The 24,168-nt window shown below is 34.0% G+C and overlaps 1 protein-coding gene across 2 annotated transcripts in view; it reads right to left on the bottom strand.

The window, feature by feature from the left end:
- Positions 1 to 6,030: 6,030 nt before the first annotated feature.
- Positions 6,031 to 24,168, bottom strand: part of COBLL1 (cordon-bleu WH2 repeat protein-like 1) — a 140,277-nt gene continuing 122,139 nt past the window's right edge. For both annotated transcript variants that reach the window (XM_012729345.1, XM_012729353.1), the window contains 5 exons: positions 21,788 to 22,022; positions 20,306 to 20,391; positions 15,048 to 16,600; positions 13,150 to 13,323; positions 6,031 to 7,237 (listed from right to left, as the gene is read on the bottom strand). In XM_012729345.1, the coding sequence (XP_012584799.1) occupies positions 7,151 to 7,237; positions 13,150 to 13,323; positions 15,048 to 16,600; positions 20,306 to 20,391; positions 21,788 to 22,022 (2,135 nt within the window). In that variant the 3' untranslated portion in view covers positions 6,031 to 7,150. The remainder of the gene's footprint in view (positions 7,238 to 13,149; positions 13,324 to 15,047; positions 16,601 to 20,305; positions 20,392 to 21,787; positions 22,023 to 24,168) is intronic.

Genomic DNA, 24,168 nt, shown 5'->3' with positions numbered 1-24,168 from the left:
GCCACAACAGAAATCATTAAAGGTTTTCTTCACAATGAACTCTTCAATAAACCGTTCCCCAATCATTATTTGAAAGTGAACTCTCAATGAGAAGAAAGCTTGAGCTACTCTTGTTCCTAATGCCACTTCTCGATTTCTTGATTAAACAAGTTTAGGGCTGCTCACTTTTTGCCCCCATGCTGGATGCTTATTCTTGCTTCCATTTACTCCTTTGATATCTTCCATGTAATTGTAGGATTGTCAGATTTAGTACAGAAAGAATTCAGGATGTCTAGTTAAATTTGAACTTCAACTGAACAGTAACTATATTTTTGGAATATTTGTACCAAAATTTGATTAAGACATACTTACTAAAAATAATTCATATAATCCAAAATTCCAATTTAACTGAGCACCCTATAGTTCTTTCTAACAACTCTAGGAAACAGACAAATGCAAGGAACTAGAGGAATTGTGGATCTCTGATATTTGGGCGTGCATGCTTGGTTTGAAGATAAAATGAGTAAGGAGGATAGAAAAAGGGAGAAAAACATTTCTACCACAATTAATAAAGTTAGTAAGTTATGCTTATTTTGAGCTATTTGGGAAGTAGAAAAGAGAATGTAGAATGGGGAAATAGTGTGTGGAGACTGGAATAAATTGAAAGAATTTATGATAAATTGAAAGAATTTATGATTTTTAGGGGTAGAGTCATAAGACTGTTAAAAAGGAGTTTTGAGGGCCCTCCCTGGTGGCACAGTGGGTTAAGCACAGCACTAAAAAGCTAAAGCCACTTCAGCATGAGTTCATCCCCACTCCAGAAGGTAGTGGCACAGCAGACCTCTCCTGACCTGTCCGCTACTCCCCTCAGCAGTATACTTCATCCATTTGCCTGTTCTGCTCTCCACTCTGTCTCTGGTGAATCCTCTCACTGCCCCTGCACCTCTGGCCTGTACCCCAGTTGTGTATGCATAAATAAGTAAATCTTTAAAAAAAAAAAAAAAGGTGCATTGCATCTATTGCCACATCAAAGCTATATACCCATCAACGGGAAAGCCTCTGGGGCACAGCTAGGAGTAAGCATTTATTGCTGGGCATAGCTGTGGCCCTGCTGATCTTGACTGAATTTAACTCCTGTTTGGGAGTTACATGTTTGGGAGTCTAACTGTTGAGTCTAAAATAGGCTCATTGTTTTTGCTCTATATACCTCTAAATATTTTCTAAGCCTATTCAGCTAACCCAGAGATGTCTTTCTCACCACATTTCAGGCACAGGAGGAACCAGCAAAAAACATACTAACCTGTGAGCTTGATTCTTAGAACTGTCACACATCATTTTCGCCTCCTTTACTCACAGCCTGCTTCCATGGATGGTGTGATAGGCTCTGGTGCTTTAGTGAGGGAAAGTGCAAAGTCACGTGGTAAATGGTGTAGATACGGGGGAGCTGAAGAGCTAGGATCATCACATCATCTACCACAAGTGTGGGTAGGAACATAAAGGTGAATTGGAAAGTAAAGGAGTTGTTTGTGTTATACTTTCACATAGTTTATAGGGCAAAGCAAGTCAAAGACCAACCCAGATTTAAGGGCAGAGGAAAACAGACTACTTGCTGAGGGCCATACCTGTAGATGGATGGAGGAAATGTGGTTCTACTTACAAATAACCACCGCACATATGCACATCTATTTCAATCACTGTTTAGAAAAAGCTGTAGTAAATCAAAGGATAGTCAGTCACTAGTTCCTGCCTTAATTTATCTTTTTCCTAAGAATTTCGCGCCCCACCCCACCCTTCTTTCTCTCTTATCTAGCTTTCATTCTGTGTAGTTGTATTTCCATCTTTCTCTCTGTACTTACCCCCACAGTATCATAGGATAAAATATTGTAAAAACTAGGTTAAATTTAAATATACAGTTTAATACTAATTTTAAGATAGAAAAAAAATCGCTTTTTCTCTAGGGGTCTGAGTAAGTAAACTTTTTTTGCTATGTTTGATTTTTATTATTGTGGCTGATTTTTGATGATAGTGTTATTTTAGATTAGAAAATAAGAAATGCCCTTCTCAAGGAACTGAAAAGAAGTTGATTCGAAAACTATAAATGTTTGAATTGTAGCACTTTTTCTTTTTCAAAAGGAATAATTTTCAAGACTTCCAAATGAATTTCTCATTTGTGAAGTGCCAACAGTTCTATACAAATTACCAGAATGTTTCACAATTCCTCTTGAAATACCTGTCAAAAAAGTTTTTTTGAGGGAGCACATGGTGGCATTTTTCCTGCCATAAACAAAATGTATCTATCCATATGAAGAGTCTGAGGTGTTAAGGATGAAAACTTGCAGGAAAGTGGTAACATTTAAGATAAAAAAGAATACCAACTGAAGATCCAGAATAAGTGGGTTACTATTTTTGTGTACTTGATATCTAGCACCCGTTTTCTTCCTCATTTGCAAAGTTTGGCCATTGCCATTGGAAAAAGCAGAATAGAAATCATGCCATTCATCTTAGGTGATATTACCATTGTAAAGTAGCAAACTCTGCACTTTTTGTTCCATTTGCTTCAAATAGCATAAAATTCTGTGTTAATTCTAATGCACCAAATTGGTAAGAGCTATTTTCACATACAAAATAACTTTAGAAAAAAGTCGGCCTGTGAAAATCTTAATTGTGACCTCTAATTACGGGTTCTCTATTTCAAGTCATTTATCAGCCAATAGGTACATAGAGTTGATGTTTTTTTTTTTTGTCTCCTCTTTCTGATTTTTTTTTTTAGGTTTATTTATTTATGCATATAAGAACTGGGGTGTAGTCCAGCAGTGCAAGAGATGAAAGGATTCTCTACAGAGAGTGGAAAGCAAAACAGGCAGATGTAGTGAAAATACACTGCAGAGGGGAGCAGTGGGCAAGATAGAAAATATCTGCGGTGCCATGAAGTCACCTGACTGGTCAGGGATTGAACTCATGGGGATCAAACTCATGCCCCAGTGGCTGGAGGTAGCTTGATACCACTGAGACTTAACTTCTGTGTTACCTGAAAGGCCCAGAGTTGATTCTTAATGGCTAGTGGGCAGAAAGTGTACTAACATTGAGCAGATGGTATTAAGACTTTCATTTACAAGTCTAGCAACTTTAGGTCTCAAGGTTTTTCTCATTCAAGGACTTGGATTAGAAGCAGTTTGGGTTCTGTTGTGCCTGGTGGTTAAGGCCTGATTTGACCTTAATATGAGAAAGAAGGGAACTTTTCAAATGATGGAGAATAGGCAAGATATCACCTACTGATAGTAGTAATAAAAATAAGCTCTGCCTACCAAGTACTTTTTAAATTCATGTGTTCTAAGCAACTTCTCCCATGATGTAGATATAATAGTAATTTAATTTTCAGAGGTAAAAAGGAAGCACAGAGGAAATAAGTAATTTACCCATGAGTGTGGCTGATCTGTGATTTGAACCCAAGTCTCTTTGACTCTAGACAGAACTACGTATCACAGCAGGAAACAAATAAATGGATAATAGCTGAATGGCAAACTAAGATATCATAGGGTAGATCTGTGTGTGTAAAAAGAAAGCCCTTTTAGACCACTGCTGTTGTAAGGCCAGTTTCTAAATAATTTATGTGACCTTTTTGTTGAAAAAGCAAATAGCAACAAAATCTCCTACAGAACCAGTAAAGTCTAAAATCTGTAGATACATATTAGCTATTAATAATATATTTATAAATAAAAACTATATTACAGTAATGTTATATATTACAGAAATATTAGCACTCCAATATCTTTAAAAAGAACCTGGAAGTAATTTATATAGATTTATAATTTGTATAGAATATGGATAATTAACAAAATACTATAAACAACTCAAGTAGGGGGAAAAGGAAAAGCAAAATGTATAGATAGCAAAAATTAAATATGAAACTCATTGTTCTAGATCTAATATTACTGTATCTTAACTTTACTGTTACTTGAGGTTATAATTGGCGACTACTCATTACAACTTCCTTTCCCAATGGAATGAGCTAGAACATTTTTTACCTGAAATAGTATGGATAAAGCAACTTTTTCAGAATGTGTCTCTAAATGTTCCATGCACATAGGCTCCAAGTCCTATATGGTCTTTAAAATATTTTTAATTGTAAATTATTGCTAATATACTAAACCTGGAGTAAAACAAGTATCTTTTTCCAAACAGCAGTTTATAAAACAGTAAATCTTCCTCCTGATCCAATCTTCATCTACTGGCTCCCATCATTAAATTTGTACGTATCTTTTTCTGTCTATAGTCATAGCATTAATATAGTATCATTATGCATTTTTTATGCTTTATATAACTGGTACCTACCACTTCATTTGTGGACTTATTTGATATGTATCAATACTGACATGCAGAAATCGAGTTTGCTCCTTTTGATTGCCTTACAGACTCTATGTGGATATAATATTAATAGTGTATGCTCACTAGGATATCTTTCTGCTGTTATACACTGGTTAACATGAATATTTTTGTATGTGTCCTTATGCACATGCATACGTATTTCTTTAAGGCAAGGTGGTAATAAATTTAATTTACTAGAGATTTCAAATTTGATAGTTGTACCAGCAGTAAAACCATTCCTACTACTTCATCAGCCTTGACAATGCTTGCTATTTTGAAACTTAACAATTTTGCTAACTTGATGGGTAGGATGAGGTACTTTGTGTTATTATTCCCTTGATAAGTAAAGGAACAAAAAAATTTTTTTCTGTATATTTGTTGGCCTGTGTTCCTCTTGGAAGAAATGTAATTTTTGTTCTTTCACTGTAAAAACATTTCTACTGGGTAGCCTTTTTATGAGTTATAGGAATGTCTACATTTTTATAAATCCAAATGTAAATTTAACTCTTGCTCTTGGCTTCCTTTTAGGACTTGATGTATAAATAATTGTTGAATTTATATATATATATATATATATATATATAAGTATATATATAAATTATCATGTCCACTTTTGTTGACTGTTGCTTTGTGCAGGATTTTAAAGAATCCATGCTAAAGTCTGAAAAATGTTGACTATATTCATCTAAATTCTAAAATATTACATTTAAGTCTTTACTCCAACTCAAACATACTTGTTTATGGCTTTAGGTAGGGATTCAAGCTTTTTTTTTTTAAAGATTTATTTATGCATACATAACCAGAGGTACAGGGGTGGTGAGAGGATTCACCAGAGATACAGTGGGAGTAGAACAAGCTTACTGATGGAAGTACGCTGCTGAGGGGAGCAGCAGGTGAGACATGAGAGATCTGTGCTATGTGCGTCAGCTCCCTGGTTGGGGATCAGACTCATGCTGCAGTGGCTGTGGATAGCCTCATAGTGTTGTGTTGTAATACCTTGCACTACCAGTGAGGCCCCTCAAACGTATCTTTTTACAGGTGGCCAATCAATATACAAACACAACTTTTCAAAAAGTCACTCCTTCCCCTACGTTTGACAAAACATCTCTACATATAAGGGTATCTCCACGTCTCATTCAAAAATATAGTAGAAGACTCCCTGGTGGCTTAGGGCCTGTGTCTCAGCACTATCACCACTATCACCAACATGGTTTGAGTTTGATCTCAGCTAGGGAGCTCAATCCCACATAGGATTGAGTAGACCTCTCCTGTGTCTCCTGCTGCTCCCCTCAGCAGTGTATTTCAGCCAATTTGCCTGTTCTGCTCTCCACTTTGGTGAATCCTCTCAGCCCCTGCACCTCTAGCCTATACCCAGTTCTTCTATGCATAAATAAGTAAATCTTTGGGAAAAAATATCAGCAACATTTATCACTCAGTGTGCATTTACCATGTGTCAGGAACTAAATATTTTACATGCTTAGGCCACTTATTTTGGAGATGGAATGCCTGGGTTTGACAGGAATCCTTGGTAAATAGTAGATTTTACTATTAGTTGTTTTTGTCTTCTTTTTACTGGCTGATAGAGATATTTTCATCAAGTGAAGTATATAAATGTTTGTTGACACAAACTTTATTTTAAAAAAAAGCATCTCAAACATATAACTTGCTTTTATTAAACATGGGGGCGGGGGGGGGGGAGATGAACAAATTTTCCAACAAGGCAGGCATCCCAGCAGCTTTAGTGAAAACCAACTTAACATCAGCTTGTTTGACAAGGCTTTCAGAATAAGTGAGCAGTTCAGTTCTTAAAGTAGGAATAGAACATCAACAGTTCCAGACCCCAGAGCAGTTAAAAGCCAACACGGTAAAATATTATTTTACTTAACAGTTTTAGCTTTAATGTAAATATATATTATTATTTTAGAACATTAGCATCTGAACTATATAATGACTTTATTGTTTTACTTTAATTAAAACCAGGATTTATAGAACCTCCAAGTAGTCTTTAAAGTTTTCCAATATGGATATAAACTAACCCTTATTTCTCTCTACATAGCAAATGTAAAATGATTGTCACACTATCTCCATTTCATAGGAAGATTTTTAAGGTTTCTGGCACAAATTATGTGTAATGTCTATGTGACAATGTCATAATTATATACAGAAAAATTTAAAATTCTCCTTGTACAATTTAAATTGTAAAGATTAAAAAAACTAAGTGTTCATTGTTAATAAAATATTAAAATACTATGAGCTTTTCATAAATTTGACATATTTTGTAGTTATATAAAGAATGTACAAGACTTGCACATTAAGTGATTTGTCATTGAAATTAACTGTTTAAAAGAATAAACTTATTTGACATAAATTTTATAGATCATACTTTTAGCACAAAACAAGCTTTAATTTACCAATTTCCAATTAAACTAACACTGAAGCAGCCAGTATCAATCTATATTTGCCTATTTGTGTGTCACATAAATATGTCTATGAATTTTAATTTATTCTTTAAGCCACCATTTTAAAGAATGTGTCAATCAACAAAAGATAGCTACTTCTCATTTAAAAAAATCATTGACACAATATCTTAAAGTTCTAAAGCAGCATATTCAGCTTTTAAGGCAAAATATTATATAAGTTATAAATTCTGATAATTCTTTTGGCATTAAAAATCACAGCACAAATTCTTATACTTTAATAGGTAGTATATTAGTGTACATCTGAATATACATTTGCCAACATCTTACATTAGTATGAAGTTTTCTATGAAGAGGAGGTGGAGAAGTACAATTTGTCAGGGCAATACTTAATGACTGTCCGGGACTTCGGGGGTCACGGAATGACTGAGGCTTGACTTTCCATTCACAGATATTGTATTTGATGGAACTGTAACCTAAAATAAACAAACATACTTTGCACCCATCAATTTAAAGTGGTACAGCAGGGCCTCCCTGGTGGCCTAGTGGTTAAGTCTGAGCACTAGGTCTGCAGTTCAATCCCTGACCAGGGAGCTAACCAGATTATGCAGCAGCACATCTCTCTGTCTAGCCTGCTGCTGCCTCTCAGTAAATCCACCTTGCTCTACTACTCCCCACTGTCTCTGGTGAATCCTCTCAACCCACTTCCTGCACCACTGGCTGAGACCCCAGTTCTTCTACACAGAAATAAAATTGAAAATAAAGAAAAAAATAACATGAAACAGCTGTCTAATTTTTCAACAATTTTATATTTTAACCAGTTTCTTTATAAGTGCTAAAATTTAATGTAGTATAAATTATGAATAGTTAAGAATATTCACTGTACCATGAAATGAAAAATGAGAGAGTTGTTATTTCCACAACAAACAAGTTAAATAATCCATTAACACATCTTAGGCTTTACAAAATTACCAAATCAACTCAAAGGACAAGAGCACAAACAGACTGCAGGCCAAGCTGTCATAGAGCATTTTTATCTAGATTAATTCTGGCTCCCCAAAAGTGCTTTGGAGAATGTAGAAAAACAAAGTGAATTCCACAAAGCAGTGAATTTTATAATTTTTATATTGATATGTATTAATTTGAAGTTGTCCTCCTCATAGTCCTATTTATAAGGGAAAGACAACTTTTAAAGTGCTTTCTTTATAAAGGGATAAAAATGTCAAATATAAGACGATTATGACAAGATAATTTCAGAATGAAAAGATTTTTGGTAAATAAAACCTGTAAGTTCCAAATTTTGATGACAAAGACTTCTGTTTATAAAATATAAGACAATAGAAGCCCTAAAATATTTCTTAAATAGCTTGAAATTCCAACATTTAGAATATAAAGCAACATCTTTTGATTTCTGAATAGTAAATAGTTATATCTTGAAATATCATGCATAAAATATAACACCATTACTTGATTTGTTTAGATTCATCCCAAACTGTCTTACAAGATGAAAGCTGAAGAACAGAAAGACACAGATTCTGCCTAGTGACAGTGAAGAGGAAAATAAAATTGAGAAATTTAATTTAGAATTGGTTTCTTTTGCTTCATTTTTTCGCCTTTTACTAGATGGAGATTAGTAAACTAAACTAACCAATTTTCTTGACTGTCTTATGACACAGAGTAGAATTAGAATGATTGACACGGTCCATCTAACATAAAGGGGTTCAGAAGAAAAGTTGGCACCAAGGGAAGGAATATATGTCTGTACCCTACCTAACATGGAATTTCTTTCCAACTATAGCTGACAAAGAGAACACAGGTAATGGCTTTGGTTATATAATTCTGGTTCAGTAAGTCTGTGTAGTTATTTTTTGTAATCAAAATTTCAGGTCTCATAGTTTTTTAAAATTTTAACATTAAAAAAACTGATTTAAGTATCCATGAGTAAAATAGTCATTGTTGCATCATTTGTAAAGTGAAAAATTCAGGTACATATTGATTCATAAGAAGCAAATAAGCTACGGTTCATTCATAAGAGTCAAATACAATGTAGTCTTAAAACAGATATATAAGATAGACACATAAAAGTAGATATATTTATGGATGTTTTAAAGCTTTTTTTTTTTAAGTAAATATAGTTGCAAACTATTAAAATAGCCTGGAAGTTTATCCCGTAATTTGGCTGGAAGTGGTTACATTGGGGAATGACTGTAAAAATTTAAAATTTGTTTACTAAGTATTAACATGAGAAGACATCACCAGAATAACATCATATAAATTTCTGAGGTCAGAGACCATATATTGAATTCTACATTATATTCCTGCTTAACATAGTGCTGAAATAATATAGGTAAGTGAATATTTCTTAGAAAGAAAATGGTAACTTTACAAACAATTACAAAGAAACTATTGCTTGGTAAATTAAATAAGAATAATACCTAAGTAACATTTAGAAATTAATACCCACTGATATAAGCATCTACGTGTTGACAAACTTTGAATTTTAAAGGATTTCCAGGAATATTCACTTAGCTTTTTCATTTCCATAAGGATCATTAACTATGAAACCATTTATTTTTACTTTAAAAATACATGGAAAGAGCTGCCAAACTGAAACTTTGAATTATTCAAATTCAAAGGTAGGAAACAGGAATAAAAATCAGACCAATTAAACAAAGTCAGCAAGATTCTAGATGACGTATCCAGGTTTCCTCTTCCCTAGATTTTATCTAGCCAAGATTAAGTTTTACATTCTGTGGAAATACTTAATTCAAGTTCTATATATCATTTGTCAGTTTACTTTTAGGACTTTATTTTTTTTAAAAGGTTAATTTATTTACTCATACAGAACTGGGGTACAGGCCAGAGATGCAGAGGGTGAGAGGATTCACCAGGGACAGAGTGGGGAGCACAACAGGCAGATCGATGAAGTACACTGCTGAGGGGAGCAGCAGGCGGGCCAGGAGAGGTCTGCCACGCCATGTGGTCACCTCCGGGGCAGGTAGGGATTGAACTCATGAGGAAGTGGCTTAAGCTTCTTAGTTCTGTGCTTTAACCCGCTGGCCACCAGGGAGGGCCTCAGGACTTTATTTTTATAAACCTAAACTCTACCTGTACAGTGTAACGACCTTTATTAATTCAAACACTATCAAGAATCAAAAGCAACTAAAGAAAGATCTTATGTCAGCACAGTCAACAATAATGAATACTTAAGTTTTACTCTTTGAAAATAATTTGCTGATTCCTGTGTAAATATTAACATCAAACAAATTTTATAAAACACTGAGCTATCTTTGTTGACGCTTTATATGAAAAGAATAGAAATCCCTGATTGCATGGGGGCTGATAGGAAAAGATGTGGAAAAAACCCTTAAGAAACATGAAAAAACATAACATGTTCATGACTGCATTCACATTAGAGCAATCAGCCAGTTAATTGTTCTAATGTGAACCAAACATTCTAATGAAGGTTAATTGCTCGGTATGAACCACAGCCATAAGGCAGGTTGGTACCTGGAGTTAAATTGAACATTTGGGTGCCAAAATACAGGCAAATATGGAGCCAACTTTCTGATGAACAATCTACACCTACTGTCAAAATCACTGGAGATTTTATTTGGCAATGAAACTGTTGTTCTATAAAAGAAATGTTAGGAATTAAAACAAACTGGGAGAAATGTCCCATACAGGACAGAAACATGGAACTTAAGCAAAGATCACAAGGAATTAAACCCTTCCTGTGCATTTTTACCACCTTTACCAGTTTTTAAAAACAGAATACATGTACAGCAAAGTGCACTGAATTTAAATAAACTGCTCAAAGAAAACATACAAGCATGTGTTGAACTCCCTACTCAGGTCAAGAAAAAGATGTCTCCAGCTCTTTACTGATATTTAAAGTTTTGATGTTCTCTGCACCACAGGATTTTGCATTTTTAATGTGATGTTTAAAAAACTACCACACTGAGTGTATTTATCTTGATGACTTAGCTTTTTTTTTTTTTTTTTGGTTCTTTCTTCAATTGTGTGAATGTCCTGCCCCATAAATCCCCAACAACTTCTTTTCTCCCCTCTGGAAGTAGCCACTATTATGAGGTTTATAATTAGTTCCTGACTTTTAAAAATAATTGCCACCTACACTTGTATCACTAAACAGTATAATTTAGTCTTCCATATTGTCAAACTTTATGCATGTGTATTTTTTTGGTTCTAGTAACATTGTCTTATTTAGCTGTATTTTGTCCAGTTCATTTCTATATGATAGCCCATTCTTTGCACATATTGCTATTTAATATACTATTTTTGGATGTTAAGGATATATTTATTTAGACCTATTACAAAAATACTCCATGAATATTCTGATATGTGAGTCCTGGTATACAAAAATACACATTTTTAGATATATCATAGAAGTAAAAGTGCAGATCATGGACTGGATGTTGTAATACTGAGTATTACTAGACTTTGTGTCCATTTTTAGTAGAATAAACTAGATTATGTAAGGAGTTAAAATTTCAAACCTGGCACTATATAGACCCCAACTATCAATAATCTCCTACTGCATGATAAGTTTGAGACTCAATAGAACCTAAAGTAATGAGTTATAAACAGGATATAATTATAGGATCATCATTTAAGGCCTGCTTTCTGTGTTGACTCACATCCATTTCATTCTGGAAGCAATGAGAGTTTTTAATATGAAAAGGCTGCCAACTCAGAGTCCATAGCACCCCAAGCATACAGCTGCTTGCCTATACAATTATGTTGGCCTAAAAGGCATTTCCAACTCAGTGTACTGCTTGCTGTAATTAGTTCATTGAAACTGACTAATATACCCACTCAATTAATAAAAAGGCATTACAGTTATTTTCTGTGAGCACTACATGCCACTGTTTCTTAGTCTCAGGCCATAAGTACCTCAAAGGAAGAGGGTTTTTTCCATTTCTGTATCTACAGTTAGCTTATACAATATTAAATTATTTGTGTGCTCTGGAAGATGCTTGTCAAATTTATTCAACTGAGAAAGATCAGTAGTGATTAACTTGAAACTCATTCTGAATTTATAAGATTAAAAATAGAAATATTTTCTTAAGTGAGAATATATAATTTATTAACCTGGGCTTATCATCCCACAAAATTATAAGTGCCATGACTTATGAAGCACCAACTTTAATATTAAAAGTAACAACAATTTTTTATGCTGCCTCACACCAAAATTCATATTCTACAATCTACAAAATCTAGATCATATACCCTGCAAGCTAATACATCCTGGATTATTCTTTCAGATTGCCTGTGCTCCTTCCTGTGCAACATTTTGTGCTTGGTCTCCATGTAGGCCTAGTAGGAATGGCGAGTCCTATGGGACAAGCTGTCACTCAGGGCTCCACAAGCACTCAAAGAAGTGGCTGGTGTGAGCCTGACCCACCTAGGCAGATTACCTCATACCTTTTCCCTTTCCTACCAGCAGCTTTGCTGTCTCTTCCCAGATTTCATTTCTGGTGAGTTCACTGTTTTGCTTAAATAAGTCTTTTTCTCTTAATATCTTCTAAAATGATCAGAGAAGGGATTCATAAACCTAAACATCTAAGGTGTCAGTGAAATAATGATTTTTTGTCTTGGGTGCTGAGGAACTTTCAAGCAGGATGCCAAAGGGGAGAACAGGAAAAATGGCTAGGAGGCCCCGCCTCTGGGAACTCTTAAGTGGGGATGGTAAGCCTTCACCACCTCCTCTTACAGTGAATGAAGGCAGCAAGAGGAGGAAACTCCCGGGAAAATAATTCCCTGTGACATTTGTTTGGTGTCCGTCCTGAGAAGCAGCATGCCTCCTCTGCTGAAGCTCTCCTACGCCTCAGTAAGGAGGGGCCGGACAGCTCTGGCAGGGTATTAATAAGATCTGAATTCCACATGAGGTGTCACCTAAATTTTCCGTACAGTTTTGAAAAACTATAAACCTAAGCCCCACATATGGTAGTAACTGATCACTTTAGGAGCTCTGACTAAAACCATGCAGGTTCCTGTCACAAGAGCAGCTTTGCTGTAACAGAGAGGGATTTTCATCCCCAAAGAAATTTTCTTGCTGTGCTAACATTTTTTTTTTGAATAAGAGTCCAGGGCACTTGCTATATATAGTTATATAATAATGAGTAAAACCCTTGTTCTGCACCTGGCCCATGTTGTGGAAAACAGACCTGACATTTTTTAAGTGTATGTAAAACTCTGGTCTCTCTCAATCTCGACTTCAAAAATGACCTGACCCCTGACTAAAAAAGAATAACATTTGGCATCTTCCTTTTCCAGATTTAAATGCCAGAAAACAATTTCTCCTAAGTATTACTTTAACAATGTTGAAAATAAACCCACTGTCACCCATCTGATAAAGAAAACGTACCCTTTTCAAACTGGCAGCAGCCTCTCCAGAACGGATTGCAGTCAGCAAACTCTGCCAGATCTGTTCTGGGTCAGAGCTTTGGAATGTTAAGGAACTTTGTCTCTTAAGGGTGAGTGATGGGCAGTCAGTCGAAATAGGTATTTGGGAATTCTCTTCACTATGTGCAGAGTTATCCTATAAAAATAAATGCAAAATATTTATATGAATACCAAGTGAAAACTGGACTATTTTTCAAAAACTTTTCAGCACAAGTAGTTCTTTTAAAAATCTCCATTTGATACCCTAGTGTTCAGATAGACCACTATTTCCTCTTGTAGTGAATTCTCTCTGTTCCAGAGCTCAGCTGGAAGATGAGTGCATTATTCTCCCTTAAACTCAGGAGGCTAAGGAAAAAAAACATGACTCCTTTTGTTTTATGAAATAGTGGTCACTTTGAGGCAAATATGCTTTGAGACAAATAATACTAATTTCTTTAATAAAGTTGACTATAAGAGTCAAATTCTTATCAAGAAATTCTATAGATTAAAAAAAGAAAAAGCCTCCTTTCATAAATCTACCACATAAGGTTGTGGAGTTACTGTCTTTGGGGTTACAAGATTACTAAACAATTCGATGCTACATCTAATAGTCTATTTTGCATTTCTGCAAGTTATGGCCAAGTTTTTTTCCCATGAGACTAAAAATTAGGTTTTTCAAATTTAAGAGGAAACATTTAAATTTCTTAAAAAGTAATTAATAGTTAACTGGCAACTATTATCAAATAATCTTCAAAATCTTTTTCAAACTGCCAAATATCTTGAGAAAAGATGAACTTAAACAGATCTCAGGCAATGGATCAAGAAGTATATTATCTAAATGAAGCTTTCATTATTTAGGAATGGTATTCTATTCTAAGAAAAAACACAGGCTTCACCCTCAAGGAAAGAGGTTGATGTAGCTTCTACATCACATAGCTCTTCCTGACATTATAACGAAGTAATAAACATAAATTGAAATGTATGAATAAATATTCAAGATAAATAAATATTGCTCTAAAATTATGTAAAAACCTTGACTTGGCAATATGGTTAATGTTCTGTTACACTGGGAATGTTTGAAAAAGTAGTATAAAATACTTGTGGAGTTGTCACACAATATAAAATATTCTTTAAACACTGAGTAAAAGTACACAAAGCATTTTTAGAAAATGCATGTAGATGATCAAGATTCGTACTGTGAATTTCATCTTCCCATCAAACTTCCTATTTGAACCTAGCAAATTATAACTCAGTTAACAAAAACTAAGTCAATAAATCTCCTTTTGTAAATTGTTATGTTTAGACTAGTTAAATAACATTTTGGTCATCATATATTTAGTTGGAAAAGACATCAAATTAACAAAGTGGGAAATGAAATGGTTTACAGCTTAAATTGTTTATATTTACAAAAATATTAGCTAAGCTAAGGCTGCATATGTATGAAGATTATAGCTGAGAGATCAGTGGTTATTTAATCTTTGATACTGTTTATGTGCTTATACAATTAATACCGTTTTGCTATTATTTAGAATTCTAAAAAAAAAAATTCTAAAAAAAAAAAAAGAACATCCAGAAACTGTGAGATAAGCATAACACAGGAAGATAGAAATGGAACTATAAGCAAATAGACAAAAACATGACCAAAGAAATTTTAAAATATTTGCTAAAAAAGTCAGATAAGAATGCCAGAGTAATATTAAATCAAGTTATGAATGACTGAATTTTGAAAGTAACTAATCAGACTATATATATTACCACTCTTAATTTCCCTTCATATTAGATTAATACATATTCAAATTTAAGTTATACACTACATGCTTGTCAATATCCATTTTAACCACTTGGCACACAATTCCTTACTTTTTAAATGGCAACATTTACCTTATCACTCCCACCAAGTTGGGGGGTGTCCACATGTTTAGGCACTGAAGGCATCTTTCCTCCCTCTGTGTCAGTCAGAGGCTGGGTGCATGCACTGTCACTACAGGATTCTGTAGGTGCTTTACTGAAAGACTGTGACCGTTTCACGACAGCAAGGGCAAATGGTGAAGGAGCAGAGCTTGAGTAAGGTCGTGGGGCACCAAAAGTCTTCAAAGTCTTCAGATTTAGTACTGATGACTGACTGGAAGGAAGAGGAACAGGTTTTGGAGCTATGGGAGGTGGGGAGGTTCCAGTAGGTTTCCGTCTGCTGATGTAATCATCAGTGTACTGTGAAGGAGAGGAAACTGGCTTATTCAAGGGAGGAAGAGTTTGCTGTGGAGTAGGCAGAGTATCCCTTTCCACCTCTTTACTTGTTGGTTCCTTTGGAGTAGGATTAGGGAGTGTGTGAACACTTTTGGCAGCTGCAGATGTTACATAGTGACCTGATGCTCTTTTCTGCATCTGCAAGAAAAAAGAACTTGGTCTGGCCTGGGGATTTGAAGCCCGAGGTTTAAATTTTGATTCTAAAATATTGTTTATATCTTCCAGATTTGGTGCAAAAGGAGCTGTGGCTGTGTCTCTCATTGTCCTGGGAGTAGGTTTCAGAGGATTTACCATGGCATTGTGGAATGAGTCCTCCATACTGTGCGCCTGATGTTCTGTTCTCTGGGTAGGCTTCTGTTTCATGTGTGCCAAAGATTCCTTTAGGCTTTCAGAAAGAACAGGATCATCTGTGCAGACTGCAGTTTCTTTCACATTCTCGTGTTTGTTTTTTTCCCCTAGAGTATGTATCTCCTGCTCACCCTTACATACTACGGTTTCTGATTCCCAGTTGTTTGAGATTTCCAGGGTTTTGGGAGGCACTATTTTATATGTAGTCATTCCAATTTTGGGTATATATTCTCTTGTAATTTCATTTGAAGGTTTTGGCTTGGGATTGTAGTCTTGTCGGTAAATTGGATAATTCTTTATATGTGAGGTATTTGGATTTTTATCAGTTCCATCTACAGGAGACAAGAGATCACCATTACCGTGTGCACAAATTGGATCTTTCATGGTGATCTGGTCTTCTGAATGTAAAATTAAGGGATTCTGACTCCTGAATTTTCTTGTTGTATCTACATAATCTTGTGGACTTAAAGATGAATGTTGAGTTGATTTGTTGTTACTTGAAGCCTGCACACTTTCATTGACTTTGAAATCAGACAAATTACGATGTTGATTCCCATCAAAAGTGTTACAGGAATAAGCTGTCTGAATTGCTGCATCTTGCTTTTTTGTCTTATCTGCACTAGACTGATTAGGTTTTTGATCTGATACTGATAGAGCCGATAGATTTTCCTTGTAACTTCTAACATTATCAGCTTTGTGTGCTTGATAGTTTGATAGTCTGTCAGCGTCCACATCCACATTATTTTTGGTAACACCTCCTACATTGATTTCTGTTCTTCTCACTCCATTTTTCACATTATCTTTTGTGTTTGTGGCAATCACAGTTATTTCACTTTGACCTGCTAAGAAAAGAAAAATTATGAAATATATGAAAAAAGAAGAAAAATTCAAGTTCTCCATGTCTGCTTCTACCAAGCTAAAGTTGATTTGAGCCCTACAGTTAATTTTTAGCTCACTAGTTATACAAAAACACATAGTGTTGTTACACAGAGAAACTACCATGGGCTTTGTTTACACAGAGACCTTAATCTGTAAGCCAGCTTGACTAATTACAATTTGTGTGACCACGTCATGTCACTTAATATCTTTAAGCATTAGTTTGCTCAGGTGTAAAAAGGTGGAAATACGTATTAGAACTTTATATGCCATTTGTATGACATGCTTATTAGAATAGGGTATTGTACAGACTAAATACTCCATAGGAGATAAATATGCTTCTTATAAAGACTTCATGTCTTGGGCATTGTTATTAAGAAATTTAAATGTAGCTATTACTTTCTCTGTCTTTTCCATAATGTACATTATGCTTATTGCAGCTCGAGTTATAATAGTTAAATATGGAAACAGCTTAAGTGTCTGAGGACAGAGAATCAGAAAAATGCACCTATATTTCATACCTAAACCTTACAAAGATTATCAGCTGATATTATCCCATCAAATATTAGCAGTCTTAACTAAGTCAGATGACAGAAAATATTTAAGATACTAAATATTTAAAGATATTTAAGATCTTAAATAATTAAATGAAGTAAAAACAAGATATAAGTTTATTGTCTTCTTAATTAGGTGTTCTTACCAAAAATTTAAAGGAGTGTTTTCACTTGAAATGGGAGTATTTTCAACTACATAAAAACAATTATGTCAATTTGGATTTTTCTCTGCAGAGAAAGGCATCCTTATTTTTCTGTGTCATTGTCAAAGTAGAGAAAACCCTTTATCCCCTGCACTAATTTACTTTCTCTCTTAATTCTAATCAGACATCCTGAACGTGAAAATAATATCCCAGTGTCTAAGTTGAAGTAATAACTGCCAGTCAACAAACAACTTGATGGGAAAGAATTGGACAGAAGCATCTGGAAGGAAACACAGGGTTATAAATGTACTACATGCCTAGCAAATTGATATATACACTGTGTTCTTCTAATCATTGCTCCAAAATGACTGCTAGCCCCATCCTCAAAATCCTCTTTTTATATGAGGTACTTTGCACAGCACAAGTGAAATGCGGACCTTGGAAGACAAGTCATGAAAAGATGCCAAATATTTCCCTATCGTTTTATCAACACTCCCTTTTACTTATAAAAGAAATATCAAAATCACTGCCTAAAATGTTATGTGTACTAAATAAATTCCTCTACTGAGAGAAAAAAAATAGAAAAAAAAAGAGATACATGAAAAAAATGTGTACAGGTACATTTAAAAAGTACCTTTTTAAATCCTGTCTAATTTAGTCATAATAACTACTATATATTATATTGCAAGGTCCCCATTTTACACAGTTTTAAAATAGAATTTTATTTTTTCCTAATAAAATACAACTGATTGCCAGAATATGTATTATCTAAGTGACTTCTTTTCTCAATGACTAAAAATTATTAACTTTTATGATTTATTAAAAGTAAGAACATTAGGTAATTTAGAAATCATATTTCACTTGTTTCATAAGCATTTTAATATTTATAGGTAAAGTATTATTCTAAAGGTTGCTATGAACATAAAAGGATTTAGGAAATGATCCCTAGCACCAGAAAATGAGCCTGAATGTTTTTCCTACTCCTTGCTTATTTCTCATTTAACAGATTTATATCAGTTCCACAAAAGAAACACTTTAAATTAATTTTAACTTAAATTCTGTATAATAAGCCCTCATTTATGGTTTTGAACCTCTTTTTTATTGCACTTTCAATTATTGCTTTGCAAATAGTGTTTTTCTTTCAAGACAGTGGTTTATGGCAACTGCATCAAGGAAGTCAAGTTGCACCATTTCTCCAACAGCCTGGGCTCATACATCAAGTGTCACATGGAACTAATTGTCTAATCAGGTATAATGCTATCACACAATTAATAAAGTGAAACAATACAGGGCAAAAACATAGCTTTCATACATCTAGGAAAGCAAAACTTTTGTATGACTTGCTTTACCCCAGCATCATTTTATTGGTATGGAATCAATCCACAATGCCTCTGGGGTGTGCCTGTACTTAACTAGATAGCCTAACCACTTTAGAAGTCATACGACCATGAAATCACTTCCCAGAACAATACATAGTAAGGACCACTGTCCCACACACTTCCTTTGTTAGAATCTCCATGTTTCTATGTTTCACATTTTCAAAATGGGTTACACCTACTATACCATTATTTAACTGGATTTCTCATTAACATTTTATGATTATTCCCAAGGGTTATCCAGCCTGGAAACCTAAAGTCAATACTAAATTTATCAGCTATTCCATCCTCATACATACCCATCAATGATGCCACCAAGTTTCAGAGAATGGTTAGTTTATTTTCCAAGAATGGCCAGTAGAGGGAGAAGGTAGACTCTGAGCTAACCTTTCCTTCACCTACACAAAACTAATACCAACATAAGCATAAAGGATAGGTAAAGAAGAAAGTGGAAAACAAAACTCTTAAGGATAAAATAAATTTTTACTTTTTAAAGAAATGATCTAGAGTTGAAAAAAAGTTACATTGCACTTACATATCAAGTACAAATCAGAATAGTACTATGGAAATCTAGTAGCCCTAGTACAACTTGATGTCAAAATCATAGCAAATATGGTTTAATTTGGCTACAATTTCAAAAAGGAATAGCTTTTAAATTGTGATTTCTCAGTAAGATTGCTATTGCCTTGAGAGTATATTGTGCAAACTGAATCGACAGGAAAAAAATGGGGAAATAAACACTTTTGGACCCTCCAGTATTGAATTGCAAGATATTACTGACCATGCGGAAAATGCACCCAGGTAAACATGATATTATTTACCATGAGGAAAATGCACCTAGGTGAACATACTCAAATTAACCAACATATACCATGTATATGAAACAGTCCCTGTCTATGACAGTGGGACAATCAATGTTTTATCAAGTTATAACCACACACACACACACATTGGATCAAAGTTGAATGGATGAAGATAGGTGTAAAATTGTTTTCCATGCAAAGACCAAATGAATATAGGCCTAAGTGATAGAACTGAGTAAAATATAAGAAAGAAAAAGAAACTGTATTTGGGGCTGGGTAATGGGCAATTGTTAAATAAGGTTTCATAATTGGGTGTTTTGGACCTTAAAAATTGGGCAGACATGTTTTATCCAAGGTACAGTAACTTGAGTGTGAAGTAAAACAGGTTTGGACTGGGAAGGAAAAAAAAAGAAAAATATATCACAAGTAGATGCATAGATGTTACCTAACTTATCTAAGTTAGGTAACATCTAACATTTAACACAAAAGTAGTTTGTATTACTATGTAGTAGTTTGTTATACTTTGTAATTAAAAACACATTTTGGAATAATATAGCCTGAGTCCAAACTTGAAGCCCATCACTAACTAATTTGTGGGACCTCAGATGAGGTACTTACTATTTTTATGCATCACTCATCTATAAAATGGAACTAAAAATATTAATATGCACAAATGTGTTAATATATAAGACTAAAAGAACTAATATGTATGTATGTATACATATATTGCATTACCTATATTAAGAATGGTCTAGTAAGCTCTATGAAACTTGGCTATTGGTGCTATTAACTCACCATTTTCTTGGTTAGGGTCCAATGACTTCAAGCTTCTTACACTGTCAACTACCTTCTTTTCAATGCTTGTATCAATGCATGGTCCTCTGCAAAAAATGATATTGTGTGTTACATAGTGACACTATTCAAATACATACACCCGTATAATGAGAAAATAGACAATAATTTTCAGACAGATGGACTCAAATATTCATATTTTTCTACCAATAACTAGTTTAATAACAACAACAAAAATATAGCATTGAGGGGCCCTCCTTGATGGCACAGTGGGTTAAGGCACAGCAATGCAAACCTAGCAACAGCCACTTCAGCTTGAGTTCGATCCCTGCCCTGTAGGTGACCACATGGCACGGCAGACCTCTCCTGACCCCACCTCGGCTGCCCTCAGCAGTGTACTTGGTCAATCTGCCTATTCTGCTCCCCACTCTGTCACTGGTGAATCCTCTCACCACCCCTGTACCTCTGGCCTGTATCCCAGTTCTGGATGCAAAAGTAAAATCTTTTTTTTTAAAAAAAATAGAATTGAAAGGAAATGCTAGTTAGTATTTTGTTTGTTTGTTTGTTTTTAAGATTTACTTATTTATGCATACAGAACTGGGGTACAGACAGGCCAGAGGTGCAGGGGTGGAGAGAGACTTCACCAGAGACAAGAGTGGGGAGCAGAACAGGCAGACTGATGAACTGCTGAGGGGAGCAGCGGGTGGGTTAGGAGAGGTCTGCCACACCATGTGGATTACCTCCGGGGCCAGGAATTGAACTCACACTGAAGCAGCTGCAGCTAGCTTGCAGTGCTGCATCCTAATCTGTTGTGCCACCAGGGAGGGCCCAGAAAGGAAATACTAGTATGAAACATTAGCCTTCATATGGTAATCTTATTACAAAGAAATATGTAAGAATCTTGGTAAAATGGACACTGCTCCAAAAAAAAGCATATTGCTTTGTTTTGTTTTTATCAGATATCTTCCCAGTAAAAATAAACTAAAACATATAAGTCTTGTATCTGGCAAGATCAACAGTATGTCAGAGTGTAGACTGACTGTATTACTGGTTATCTTTGATGATGGGAAAGATTAATTTGAAGACATACCCATGCAAAAGACAGTAACATTTTGATGATGATAGTTTATTTTGCCTCTTGTTTTCAGGTTAATTTATAACATGTTCAAACACAAAATACGTAGACTATACTAAAGTTTTCAGTTCCAAGTGGAAAGTGCATTCTCTGCATCATACAGTTGGAGATACAAATAGAAACTTTAATATTTGAAACACGAAGATAACAGAAGCATCCAGATTAATTTTACTTTAAAACTAGGACATGTAAACAGATATTTTATTAATAAAATTTCTTTAATGATGGTAAAAGGGAGAGAGTCTAAAATAAACAGATAACTATATTCGTGTTTAAAATATCAAATCTATATTACAGAAGACTAGTAACAATTAAACCACCAGCAATACTCTGGCACACAGACTACTTACTGTCCATCTGTGTTTCTTATTTCTTGTTTTTCTTCTTTGGAGTTCTTTGAGGACTCTTCAGTATTATTGCCAAGGGCTGAGTCAGGAGCATTTTTCAGTGTATTTATTATATTAGTAGATCCAAAAGGAATATCTTGTGACTTCAGAGAAGTATTTTCAGCCTCATCTTTAGGCCCTTCACTCAGTTCTTCCTTTTCATCTATCTCTTCAAGGCTATAATCAGAGCTTATTCCAGCTACAAAGAAAAAAGATATATTCCTAAATATTAATTTGCCTTATTCATCCTATACAATCCTGGCAATGAAGAGGTTTTTAAAATAATAATTAGCAAGACTCTTTTAAATTCTGGTTTATAACCAATAGTGAAATACTTTTCTAATGGCAAATAATCTTGTTAACATATATTCAGTTTGTCTCAGACACATGCAATTCTAAAAATAATATGCTTTATTCATGGTAGAAAAAAAGATTATGCAAGCTCATAAGTTTCAAGTTACATATTACATTTAAGAATATATGCTTCAATTTAAATGATTTTAAACCATTCTCTAATTCTAAATGTAATTGAAAAGAACACAAGGTTTTTCTATTGTCTACAAGTGTACTTATAATAAAACTTGGCTCAGTAGTTGTAAGTACTAACTACAGTTGCAAATTACCTGAGTCCCCTTTTAAAAATCCCAGCACTCATATTCCACATCTACTAATCTTGAAGGGATTGGACCTACAATTTTAAGACTCTTCAGGTGATTTTAACTCATAACCACAGTTAATTTGCTCACTTTGATACTAAATACAATTTTTAAAAATACAAATAGAATTAAGTGTGATAAAATGAGTGTTTTTATATCCATCACTTGATTTTCGGAGTAATAACCTTTAACAGTTTTCCCCTTATATTATTAATGAGCCACATGTTAACAGACATGCCTGGTCACACGTTTCCTTGTCCCTCTTTGTGGGTTTACATAAGCTGAAGCATTTTCTACCTAATGCTCTCTAGCTATTGTTTCCTCTAGTTAGTATTTTCTTGAAGATCATTCTATATCAAAATGTGTGTGTGAAAGATTCCTTTCAATAGTTTGATTAATACATCATTATATAAAAGTGATTTTTTTTTAAAATAATATAACAGTTTATTTTTACATCATTTTTAAAAGTGATTTTTTTATGATTTCTCAGGACCAACAACAAATGGCTAACGTGGTACAAGAGGGCACATACTACGCAACTAACATGAAAAGAAGTTAAGAGAGTAAACTGAAAAGAAAGAGGTTCTGGAGTTTGCTTATTTAAATATAATTCAACACTTCATTTACATGGTAGCAGCTGAATAAAGTTTAATTTTAACCACTTAAGGCAGGGGGAAGGTAGTATAGTATTAGATTATTGTGGTCAACACACCCATAAAACTTAATACAAATTTTACTAGATTTATAAAGTATGTATAATATTTATCATAAGACACAAAGTAGGTAATTTGTGCCTTTTAATATGCAAACTTGGAGAATTTTAATGATATTTTGTTGTAAATGTGAAAAATAGTAACAAAAGTATTAACAAATTTGAAGCTAGGTAAATATTAAAATACACATCTATTGACAACCTATGCTTATTAAGACAAAGTTAGTAAGTCGATGTACAATATTATGTGTCTATGATAGCATGTTATATCTGTGTAGAAACTGCTTTTATATATTTTGAAAATTCTGTACTTGAGAAGAATGAGGCATTGTTCTGGTTTAAAATTACAAATGATTGAAAAATACTTATTTAGATTTATGTAATTTGAATTTTATTTTTTAGTACCATAAGATAACAAAATTGAAACAAAAGAAATTAAAAATATTTAGAATTCACAAAATGATTTATGTAAGAGGAAGTTAAATAAGTTTCAAAAGATGTTTTTAGAAGCTCGAAACACTTGTAAATTGTAAAAGCTTAAATTTTTATAAAGACTTTTGAGATACTTTATATATTTTTCCTGGAAATGAACCAATGGCAAAGTTGTCTGATAAATATTACTATGTCAAAATAAAATTATATTAAGTTGAATCTATTATAGTAAAATATTTATTGGCTCATTCATTTGAAAAATGCTCATTCTGTGAGACACTATTGCTTACAGTTATTTTTGATTGCAGTGTGATTTCCATTCAGCAAAATTCATCATTTCTGGAATAGTTATTACAGTTTCACGTACACATACACAATGTTTAGGGATGTTGGGTTGAATAAAAATTCTGAAATAGTCTACATTTAGGTTTTGTGTGCACACAGGTTTTCACTTTTCTGCAGAAACTACTTAAGAGTAGAATTTCAGGGTCATATGACACATAAATCCTTACATTTTATTATTATTTTTTAAAGATATATTTATT

The sequence above is a fragment of the Condylura cristata genome, unplaced genomic scaffold (genome assembly GCF_000260355.1).
Source record: "Condylura cristata isolate star-nosed mole 26May11 unplaced genomic scaffold, ConCri1.0 scaffold00002, whole genome shotgun sequence".
Taxonomy (NCBI): Eukaryota; Metazoa; Chordata; class Mammalia; order Eulipotyphla; family Talpidae; genus Condylura; species Condylura cristata.
Note: the sequence above shows the minus strand (reverse complement) of the source record. Positions and strands in the feature narration are given on the sequence as shown.